The sequence below is a fragment of the Trichosurus vulpecula genome, chromosome 6 (genome assembly GCF_011100635.1).
Source record: "Trichosurus vulpecula isolate mTriVul1 chromosome 6, mTriVul1.pri, whole genome shotgun sequence".
NCBI lineage: Eukaryota > Metazoa > Chordata > Mammalia > Diprotodontia > Phalangeridae > Trichosurus > Trichosurus vulpecula.
The window spans coordinates 114,100,392-114,112,432 of record NC_050578.1 but is presented as its reverse complement, the minus strand read 5'-3'; the positions used below and the strand labels follow the sequence as shown (position 1 = coordinate 114,112,432).

At 43.5% G+C, this 12,041-nt stretch overlaps 1 protein-coding gene across 1 annotated transcript in view; it reads right to left on the bottom strand.

Annotated features, from left to right (window-relative positions):
• Nucleotides 1-10,687, bottom strand: part of TBC1D9 (TBC1 domain family member 9) — a 129,153-nt gene extending 118,466 nt beyond the window's left edge. Inside the window, 6 exon segments of the mRNA XM_036765002.1 lie at nt 1,246-1,276; nt 1,279-1,425; nt 1,467-1,547; nt 1,805-2,023; nt 2,076-2,243; nt 10,619-10,687. Coding sequence (XP_036620897.1) covers nt 1,246-1,276; nt 1,279-1,425; nt 1,467-1,547; nt 1,805-2,023; nt 2,076-2,243; nt 10,619-10,687 — 715 coding nt within the window.
• Nucleotides 10,688-12,041: the final 1,354 nt, after the last annotated feature.

Here is a 12,041-nt window from a genome sequence, read left to right as displayed (position 1 = left end):
CCTGGATAACTTGAGGAAATAGGGTAAGACAAAACAAAAAAACACCCCATCAATCACCAGAGAGCTGTACAATCTTCATAAGAGGGCACTCTGAAAATAGACCTTAAAACAGGACTAGTAACAAATACTGGCTTTGGGCCTCAAAATCCTGACCCTGCTACTTCTTAACTGCCTTAGGCAAATCACTTCCCAACTTTGGGTGTCAGTTTTCTTATCTATAGAAAGAGTTAGATCATTTCTAAGCTCATTCTCGGCTCTCAAGTCATGGTCCAATCAAGTTCCTTAAATCACAAATTGGAGGATTGCCAGTATTGTGAACTGGGACCAGGCCAAAGTTCATTACTCTTCTGAATTCTTTCCTGGTTTAAACTAACAGAATTTCTACTATGAGCCCATCCTTTTAAAATATCAAAGTGTCAACTGAGGACTGGATAAGGAGAGTACCACATGGCTTCCAGGCTACTAGGATTTTCCTACTGTCCACGATGGATAGTCAATAAATAACATTTCTATCATTAGGAGCTAGTTTCTCAGTGACTACTTTAATACTTAATTCAATAACCTTGTTTCAGAGATGTCTCCAACTACTTACAGTAGCTTGCCAGGAAAAATTAATGGAGTTAATAAAATTCTAATTACATCCTTTAGTAACTAAACTCAGATAAGATTTTTTTGTTTGTTTGCTTAAGAAACATGGTTTAACACAAACGCAATGATTTCTTCCCTCCTTTTCACCTCTCAACCTCTAATCCTGCGGTGCTGTGGTGCTTGCTGTAGGAAATGACCACATTAGTTCCTTATAGCTCTTCCTTTCCCTTGGAAACAAAAGAGCTTTTGATGCCTGCGGCTATTATTACCTAGAATGAGGGTGAACCCCAACCACGCCCAATCCCCTCTTCCCAAAATACAAGCTGATGATGGATTTCTCATTGGAAGCACTGTATGCAAAGAATAAGGGCAAAATACCCTTACCCCAAACCACTTGTTCATCTCGGCAAATCCCCACATTCTAGTGGGTGTCTGATGTGCACGGGACAAAATACCCGGAGAGGATCAAAAAAAGCTGTTCTGCTTCGCAGTGCCCTCCCTCAATGCACAAGGTTAGCAACCTGTGAGTCAGGGAGGGCACTCGAACGGGCATCTGTAGCGGCTAGTCCAATGCCGAAGCGCAGGTTGCTCGCTTCCCTTGGCTCCCTCTCCCCCTCCCCCCGCCATGGATCCCGGCCATTCTAGTCCCTGCCTTACCAGCCAGTCCCCCGCCACCGCCCTCCATCTCCCTCCGTGGCCCTTCCTCCTCTGCAGGATGAAATAAGGGTTGGCTCTCTCCGCAATCCACAGGGCGTTCGCCAGCAGCACCTCCTCGGGGTTCAGCACCTGCTCCGGGCCCCTCGGACACACAAGGGCGCACGGTGTGGGCTGCGTTTCAGACCATTACACACACAAGCACACTCCTTCCCTCCGCGAACCTCGAAGCCCACCTCCCGCAGGCAAGATAGCCGCGGACACTTCTCAGAGTCCTTCAGCCTAGAAGGCAGCGGCAGCGACAGCTGGAGAAAAGAAAAGAGCAGGAGGAGGAGGAGGAGGAGGAGGAGGTGGAGGAGGAAGTGATTGCGGCCGCAGCGCCGGGATCAGGATCCGGATCCGCAGCCGAGCTGGGTTGCGGGCATCTCAAACTGAAGAAGGCAGGGGCAGGAGCGGGAGCTGCCGGGTAAAGGCAAGGCGTCCGTTTCCCCAGGGCTAGCCCCCAGGCTAGGGGGCGGGGGCAGTTTAGTGAGCTAAGGCGTCCCCCAGGCGGTCTTCTCACCTCCCGCCCCTCAAAGGCCGGCAGCAAGCCAGCAGCCCGAGACTTTGGGCTGCATTTTCGCTCCCGAGGACCCGTCAGTGGCTCGAGGTCTCCGATTCGGAGCGCTCCTCTCCGGGGCCCTGGAGACTCAGACTCAGTGAGCGCTCCTCGGTGACTCAGGGCGCCTGCACTCCGAGCAAGACTCGGCTCCCAGCACCCCCAACCAAACGCTCCGGGATTCTGCGGGATAAATGACGAAAAGCCCCTCATCAGAAGCCAGCCGTGACCTCACCGTGCGGGGAGAACCATCTCGCTTCCCCCTTTCACGCTGTCCACAGGGGCCGAGCGCCGCTGCTGCTGTTTGCTGGCTGCTGCTGCCTTCTGGCCCCGGCGTAGCGAGCACGCAGCTCCACGCCCATCCTACTCTAGCAGCTGGGATGCTGCGAGCAAGCCCGGGTCCCTTTAAGGAGTATCCCCTAAGGAGACAGCGCCACCTCCTCTCCCCAGGAAATGTATTTCGAGGTTCCAACCCCAGCGAGGGGTTCGCGCCTGGCTTGGAAGGAGGAACCTTCTACAGTCAAAGTCAATGTTTTTGTTTACCGTACCCCAAGGGGCCAGTCACGCGCTCCGCTTGTCATTCCCATTAACCCCTCCTCTTCCCCGTTCCAGGCTCATTAAAGTGGCTCAAGCTAAAAGCATTACATCACTTCTATCCTCGACCTGGCTGGTCTAGGAGTGCAACATGGGAATTTGGAAGTGGCCCAAAAGATGAGACTGATTCCTGGCTACAGCCCTTCATCTTGGACTTAGAAGACAGGGCACTGCAGTCTTTCAGTGTGACAACTCAAAATCCAAAGACATTAAAAAAGCAATGAATTAAGAATACACCGGAAACTCCCTCTAGATGCTAGAGATTGTCCTCGGAGATCCTGAAGCAATCGAACTCTTATAGGTGCCCTCCCCTCCCCAACCCCCCTTTTAGTTCAATGCAGCAAACACCCCGCACCTGTCTCTAAGCAAAGTACTGAAGGATACAAAGATAGATAGGGAGAAAGTCCTGTTTAGGTTTCTGTGAACAGAATATTTGTCCGATAATCTTCTTAATGTCCACCTTTTTATACTTTTCTAATGTGAAGCAGGGGAGGAAATAGCAACAGTGTGGACTATTTCTGAAAGCCAGTGTGCCCTGGAATTAGGTCCTAGTGATTAATTCCTTTGTAAATCTCCTTATATTACTTTCTTCCCTCTCAAAATCATGGATGGATCCTTTTTGCCAACCGAATGCAAGATCTTTATTTTAAAAAAAATCCACGCAATTGGGTTCTACTATCTTACAGCCTTATCGCATGTATAGATACTGTATTTACTTATTTATGAATATGTCACATTATCTCTACTCTCATGGCACCGCCCCTTCCTCCCCACCCTACCCCAGTTCAGTAGAATGTAAGCTCTTTGAGGTCAGTTTTGTCCTTCCCAGGAACCATGGTATAGACGATAAAACCCTGAATTTGAAATCAAGAAGATCTATCTCAGGATCTGGAGATCTCAGGAGAATCCTATCTCAGAGACTTAATAGCTATTTAACCTTGAGCAAATCATTTGAGCTCCTTAAGCCTCAGTTTCCTTATCGTTAAATACCAGAGTTTGGACTTGATGACTACCCCTCTAGCTCTAAGATCCTATATTCTCAGTGCCTGGAACAGAGTAGGTGTTTAATAAATGCTGATTGATTCATAAGCAATAACATCAACAGAAACTATTTCAAAACCTTTGGAAAAACTTCAAAATGCCTCACAGACATTACTTTTTATCCAGGTGATACTTTTGGCAAATCGTTTGTAGGCTTTTGCTCTATTGGTTCAGAGTATGCCTAACTTAGTCCTAAAATGCTTCTAGATACCAAAATTTGAGTTCAAGTGCTGAAATTTGAAGCTGCTGAAAAATATTGGATTTATTAAGACAAAAAGTGCTGGATAACTTGTACAACATACTTAAAAAAATCTTTGAATCAGAGCAAGCTATGAAAGGTTACTCTGAAAACAAAACAAGGAAGAAAATCTAAATACTGAAGTGATTTTCCAAAAGCAAAAATATTTCCCTTGATTCTAGTGAGTTAGAAAAAGTTCTAGATTTTCATTGATTGTAGGAGGATGATAAGATCTAAGTTGTGATAACTTGTAAAGCATTTTGCAAATTTTAAATTGCTATATAAATGCTAGATATTAATATTTTAAAAGGACATTATAATTAAAAGATCATAAAATTAGAGTTGGAAGAGGGGTTGGAAATTATCTAGTTCAGTTCCTTCATTTTCAAGATGAGGAAATAGACAGAGAAGTGACTTAGCCAAGGTCACACGGGTGAGACAAAGACTCTAAATCCATTCCCTCAGCTGCTACCTCTTTGATGAATTATTTCATCAGTCAATTACAAGGTAATTATTTCTGTAACCAGGCAGTACAAATAGAAAAGGGAACATTTAGAGGAAATTATTAGATTTTTATATAGGTTTGTGCTTGTCACAATTTACCTTCAGGTCACTTTCTGAAGTATTGCTTTGCATTTAAAAAAGCAGCTGCATCTACAGTCTAAGCCCAGAAAAAAAAGGCACTCAGGACACCTAATTAATCCACCCAAGCCTCTGGGAAATAGTGAATATTTTTAGATTTAGATTCACTCTTATTTTAAAGGCAGTCAAGGATTGTTTCACATTTTTTCAAGAGAAAAAGTATGTGGGAGGAGATAGGTCTGTAAGAATGAGGACCTTAGTAAAACATATCTTTGGGATAGGTTATCCAGCAAGATATTTTACTGCATGTCTCATATATGATTCGCCCTGCTGTCTCCCTCATAGCTATGTATGAGAGTCATAAATGAATCACCCCAAAAGTAGATTACTTGGGTTTTGACCATCTTAATAACTGGTCATGGAGTAGTGGAAATAGTATCAGGTTTGGATTTAGAAAGACTTGGGTTCAAATTCTACCTTTGTGTACTTTGAGCCTAGGACTTAATTTCTTAAATCTAGGATATTCAAGTGGTAGAGGTAATTAATTTACAAATCCAAGATACCCCCCTTATTGTATAATGCTTATCATTATACAAGACACTCTAATTCTATAGAATACAAACTTATTACAGTATGGCTGATGGGGTACTTATGCTTGGATCATCTCTCCCCAGCCCAAAGACCCTATCTCTGGCAATAACTCATGAGTGGGCCCCAGCGAGGCAAACTATCTCTCCCTGTTCCAAGAACAAGCTGACCCTGTAGAATTTCCCTTGTATAAACAGGACTATCTTATACAATCATGTACTGGTTCCCACAACTAGCATGTACAATCCAGAGGTCAAGCTATACACATCAATTCCTGAGGTTATCTTGTTACAGACATAGATGTACAGACTACTTAGAAGCTCCCTGCCCCCAGGGTTGTCAGTAGCCAATGAAACCTGGCCCAAGGTACAGAAAATTGTATGTTCTCTAGGAGATGACCACTCCTTCATCCTGCCCCCCTAATTAGCATACTTGCCACACAATTAACTGTATCTTTTCTATATATGCTTTAGCATCACTCCTGTTAGGTTTTGAGTTCCCTAAAAGAGCTCTGTCCCTACATGGCATTACAAAAAACTTTTTGCCACTTGACTGGAAAACTGTTTGAGTCCAGGAATTCTTTCCAGACAAATCTGCCCTAAACCTCAGTATTCTGGGATCCCTGCAACCCTAAAACCACATCATGGCCACTCTATTTGTTGCTGTTTGTCCTTCATTTATGAAGAGGACCATGACATCAGGGAGGTGATGCCATGACTGCAAGTGAGTTGGATTTAAGTGAGGGATGACTGTGCAAAGCCACCAACCTCACTTTCTCCTCCAGAGCTATCTGGGTCCAGTGGTCAGATATAGATCAGGTCAACTGAAGATGGCCCAAGATGCAGTGGGGGATCTTGGCCTTTTCAAGCTAAGGTCTTTAACAGTTTTCAGTTTGATTGAACAACCTCCATTTGGTGATTGAGACTTAATAAAAAGTGAGGCAGAGAATGGCCACTTTATCACTTTCTGGCCAAAAGAGAAACAATTGATATTTCCATTCATTCTGAGCCAATCAGGGCCCAACGATGACCAAGTAGGGTTTATCTTGGGACCTGCTGTTGGCCAAACAGTGAGAGTCCAAATGATTTGGGGTTAAAAAAGTTTCAGAAAAAAATAAAATTTACATTCCCTTTGGGCAGAGCACTCAGAGGTAAGGATGTGATACTCTATGTGGATAGAGGGAAGGGAAGGGTAAGAAAAGAAAAGCTGGAAGAAAGTGAAGAAAGAAAAGAAGAAAACAAAAAAGAAAGAAAGAGAAGAGAGAGAGAAAGGAAAAGAAAAAAAAAAAAAAGAAAAAAAGAAAGAAAAAAGAAAAGAAAAAGAAAGAAAAGAAGAGAAAAGAAAAGAAAAGAAAAGGAAAGAAAAGAAAAAGAAAAGAAACAAAGCTATGTTGCCCAACTGCCTAGTTCCAGTCTGGTACCCAGTGGGCAGCTCCTTTTCTACTTACAGAAGTTGGCCACTGAATAATCATCTGAATAAATGCTCAAAGGCAGTTCTGTTAGACATTCCACAAAGCTTTGAAGTAGGAAAATTCTGTCTCTGGCAATTTTATAACACCCTCTCCTATTTTCCTTCTCTTTTGTTCCAGAACCCAGGGTCAATGTGAGAAATGGTGGGAGTAGTTTTGTTTCCACAGAGTTGAAAGTATCTCCTCCCCCCACCCCCCAGCTTTAGCAGAATGTAAGTCAAGTAATCTAGCAGAGACCAGGCTTCTGATCGGGTTAAAGGTTAGAGGCTTGTACTCATGCTTAAGGAGCTGTTTGAGGGAGGCATGACATGGGCAGTTCAGGGGGTTGCATCTGACCAATGAAGAACCAGGCAGGAGATTCGAATTAGGAGCCAATAAAAGGACTGGCATTTGTCTGAGTCCCTTGTACTCCCCTTACTCTGTTCAGGGGACATACCCATTTATTCGGGAGGAATAAATGTAAGATATAATTAAAACCTTCTTGGCCTTCCCTATTGTTTATTCCTAGACTAAGCATGTCTCTAACAGTCAAGGTAGTCAGTAGTTATCTATCTGGCTCTTTGCTACCACCCTCCACCCCAGGCTGTCCCCTAAAACCCTAGGCAACCTCTATCATTTCCCTTCAGGGCTTGGCTCACAGTTTAACTAAATGATAAATTAAATGGGGCTTACTAGATACCACGTGCTTAAGTATTAAGTGGAGTCATCCTGCTCCAACCCTACCCCAAACCACCACCCAAGGTTTTATTTTAAAAGTCAGTCAGTCACTAATTAAGTGCCGAACACACTAGACACTTTGCTAAACTCTGCAGATACAAAGAAAGGTAAAAGACAGCCCCTGCCCTTGAGAAGCTCATAATCTAAGGTGGGGGTGAGAACATGCAACCAATATGTACAAACGAGTTAGAGGAAAAATATGAAATAATCAACAGAGACAACACTAGAATTAAGAGAGATTGTGAAAGGCTTACTGTAGAAGGTGGGATTTTAACCAGGATCTGAAGGAAGCCTGGGAAACCAGGAGATTGAGATGAGGAAGTAAAGAGTTCCTGGCCGTCCTGAAGATATTGACCTTACCTTTGTCAAAAGAGCTGACTGGGCAGCCTCTAACATGTATAATTCCAGGCCAAGTAGAAGGGGAAAGATAACACCATGGCTCACAAGAGGGGAGTATGTTTTTGTACAGGTTTCTCAAAGAACATTAGGTTGCAGTGAATGGGTACGAGAGAATACTTCAGCCTTGCCTCACATGTCCTGGCCATCCTTTCCAACGTGCCCATTGAAACTCAAGTCAACAATCAAGTCAACAGGCATTTATTGAGCCCTTACTTAGGTGCCAGGTATTGTACCAAGCACTGGGGATACAAATACAAGCAGAAAGGAAGATAGCCTCTGCCCTCAAAGAACTTACCTTCTAAAGGGGTGGGAGTGGGGGAAGACAACACATAGAAAAAGGACTTTAAAAGGGGGCCGCAGGCGTAGATGAGAAGAGATGAAAGTATCCTTTAAGGGTAAATACAGAAGTGTCAAGAGTGTAGCCTGAGGAGAGAATGAAGATGTGGGTGGCTGGGGCATACTCCTCAAAGCATAGGTTCTGAGAGGAATTGGCCAATCAGAGGGAGAAGTCACATGGGAGGAAAGTATTTACAGTGTGTAAAGTTTAGGAATAAAATGAGCTTCCAGGGTGAAGAGGTATGTGGGGTATTGAGAGAAAGTCCAAGAGGTGCAGGCTGGAGAGGCGTTGGGACCTCTGGAGTTCTGGTTCCACCATCAACAAACTTCCCTTCATTTCAGAACTTTTTTTTCTTTCAGGCTCCTTCCATCTTTTGGCTCTCACATGCACCTGGCTCCCTCGCCCAGCCAGCCTCTCAAGTGTACTGTCTGCACTCACTCTCATGAATCCTCTGACATATTGGGTCCCAGAGTGGGGTTAGAATACTCCTTGCTCTCAAATTCTAGAGCAGTTCTAGGTTCTCTCTCTCTGCCTTCACCACAAAGCAACCTCTATTCCTTCGATGTTCAACCCATTCAGACTTCTTGCCCAATCCAGATCTTTGTAATAGTTACCTACCAGCACCCAAGTTATTCTCCCTCCTTACTCAAGGAGTTCAAAACTTGACTTACAATTTTCCTTGTCTCTCCAAACTCGGGCTCTTTGTACTTGGAGACTTGAACATTCATGTTCAAATGCCCTATGCTGCTATGACAGCTACACTTCCATTCAACCTCATTAATGCGCAGTGATCTCTCCCTCATCCTCAAGTATTCCATTTTAATGATTAAAAATTCACATCATAACTTCTTCTCATTCCACTTTTTCTTATATCTTTCCCCTCCCAAAGCTATCTTTTGTCCTTACCAGGACCTCTATTCCAGCCATCCTTCAGTATTCTTCCAGGCTATCACCACTGCTTTAACCTTACCTTTTCAATCTTAACCTTATAGAGTTAACTGGTTCATCTCTTCACTGTCTCCTAGTTTCACATTCTTTGTCCCCTGTTGTCTTGATGTTGATATCTTGCCAAACCCCAAACTTGGATTACTTTTGCCATCTTCTACCTCCACACCTAATCATATCATGCCTCACAAAATTGGAGAAAGTCCTACCACTAAGCTGAGTAGGTCAGCTAACATTTTTTGCTACCTAACATCAACTGGGCCTCCCCAAAGACAATCCTTTCATTATTCTCTAAATGATTTTCTATTCCACTAAGTTTAAACCATGCCTACCCTACATAAGCCTCCTATACCATCCCTGTCCCCTACTTTCTTAGCTGAGGATCTTACCTTATACTTTGCTGAGAAAACAGAGTTCTACCTGTTACCACTTTCTAAATCTCAAAACCCTTTGACTCATCTTTCTTTCCATCTTCTTTTACTACTGTCTCTGATGAAAAAGAGACTGTCCTTCTTACCAAGCCCAGCCTCTCTACATATATCCTTGATCCCACCCTGTCCGATCTTCTCCAGACCTAACCCTAACCCTAACCCGAATGCGCTGTAATCATGGTCTCTTTTTTCTATTCTTCTATCTCTCCCTGCCTATTAGTTCCTTCCTTTCTATGTACAAACACAACCCAGTTTCCGCTATCCTGAAAAATCTCTCGGAAGATCCTTCCATCCCTTCAAACTATCATCCCATAGCTCTTCTCCTTCTCATGGCCAGACTCCTAGGAAAAATGTCTACATTTATTGCCTCGTTTTCCTTTGCTCTTACCCACTTCTAGACCCTTTTTAATCTGACTTCAAACCTCAACACTCAACTGAAGCTACTGTCTCCAAAGTTACCAATGATCTCTCAATTGCACATTTTAATATCCTTTTCTAAATCTTCACATCCTTCTCAACCTCTCTGCTGCAGTGGATGTTGTGGACCAGACATTCCATCTTGGATTCCTTCTTCTATCTGGGTTTTGGGACACTGCTCTCTCTTGGTTTTCCTCTTACCTGTCTGATCACTCCTTTATCAGTCTATGAGGCTGGCTCATCATACATATGCTCCTAAATGCAGTAGTTCCTCAAGGTTCTGTTCTGGGGCCCTCTTATATCTTCCCTCTCTTCATGTTCTAACTGGGAGCCCATCAGCTCCCGTGAAACTAATGCTCATCTATATTCAGATGACTCCCCAATCTATATGCCCAGGCCTAGTTTCTTTCCTAGGCTTCATTCATTCATCTCCAGCTGCCTGTTACATATGTCAAAATGGATGTTCCAGAGACATCTCAAATTCAATATGCTCCAAAGTGAACTCACTATTTTCCCCCTAAATCCTTCTTTCTTCTAAATGTCCGTATTTCTGATAGGGTACCATCCTCCTTAATGTCATCTAGGCTTGCAACCTTGTAACTATCCTTGACTTCTCACTTACTTCACATATCCAGTCACATGTCAAGTATTATTGTTTCAATCTCTAAAACATCCCTTGTAGCCAAGATCTTTTCTCTCTCTTCTCTCTCTACTCATACAGCCAACACCTTAGTTCAGATCCTCACTTCCTGGACTGTTACAACAGTCTCCTATGAGGACTTGTTTTCCTGCCATAAATCTCTTCCCTCTCCAATCTATTCTCCACACAGTTGCTAAAGTGTAGATCTGACCATGTTACTCTCCTACTCCATAAATTGTATTGGCTCCCTATTGCCTCTAGGATCAATACATACTTGCTGTTTGGCTTTTAAAGCTCTTCACAACCTGGCTTCAATCTACCATTCTGACCCCATTATACATTATTACCCCTTCTGGTATTCTATGGTCTAGCCAAACTGACCTTCTTGGTAGTCTTCCCGCACAACACTTCATCTCCTATCTCTACAGGTTTGCACTGGCTGTCCCGCATCATCCCTTCTCACCTCCACCTTCACTTCCCAATTGTGCCCAAGAGACTTCTATTTGAAGTCTTTCCTGAATTAGCAGCAAGTGCCTTGGCCAGCCTCCCTGGAAAAGCCTGTGCAATGTATCTTGTGTATGGTGCACATATTTATTTATCCATGTCTCCCCAATAGAACGTAAGCTCCTTGAGGGCAGGGATTGTTTCATTTTGGTTTTGTATGCCTCAAAGCTGGTGCCTGATCATTGTTCCTTGCCTGATTTGCTTGCAGTGGAATAGTTTTAGAAGAATGTTTTCTCTTAAGAAGTAGTGTCAACACTACCTCTTTTCACCACAGGCAAGTTTCTTAATTCTACTGAGCTCCGGTTTCATCATGTATAAAATGAGAACAAAGATCTTTGCCTTGCTTAGATTCCAGGGTTGTTGTGAAGGAGGAACAAAGATTGGGCCTGTGATTTCATTGATAGTGGTTTGCCTGGGCGGGTTAGCACTTTCTATGCAACTGAGAGTCTCAGAGAGTGGCTTACAGCAAGAGGAGGTTGTGACTTGCCAAGCCATCATGCTGCCAGTAGGTAACAGAAGCAATACAAGCCAACTCTTTCTGGCCCTGATGACAGCTCTCTCTTGACTCCCCAGGCCTCTTGTGTGAGGTAATCCCTTGCTCTACAAACTTGAACACCTTATGTGAACTTTATGTCAGTCTTTAGAACACTCAGTCACTCTGGGAACTTAGAGATTTTGAATTGACCCAATGATAGAATCACTGACATTTGTCTGATGATGAAAGCCAATGTTATCTGATTGGATGGATTATTCCACTACTATGATGGTTAGAAACAGCTAAGGGTCCATCACTAGGCCTGTGGCTCAAATCTTTAAAACATTGTAGAGACATGCAGAGTTTAACAAAGGAGGCAGAAATGCCCTCCAGTTCAGGATTTCTTTTTCCCATCAGACCACATGTACGGTCAGTGACAAAGGTTATTCTTTTTCTTTAAAAAAATGGCCATCAAAGAGCAGGATGTAAACGACAACCTGAGCATATGGAAATCTGCTGCCTTGGGGGGGGCCCAAGCACCGTAGCTTTGGTTCCCATTGGCTATTTTAGGCCATAGGTTATACTAGAGCCCTGGAGTTTTAGTGTTCACTTGTTTTAGGTTAGTACTGTTGTCCTCCAGTTAAGTCTTGCTCTAGTGCTTCATAAAGTCTTGGAGGTGATTTTGGGTTCAGGAGGCATAGCTTAACTTCTATGATCCTATCAAAGTGGAAAGACAACCAAAGTCTTTGAGGTTGGGGATTGAAGACTTAACTAGAATAGGACAAACAGCTCTTTGCCCCATGGTGTTGATAATCTATGAACACG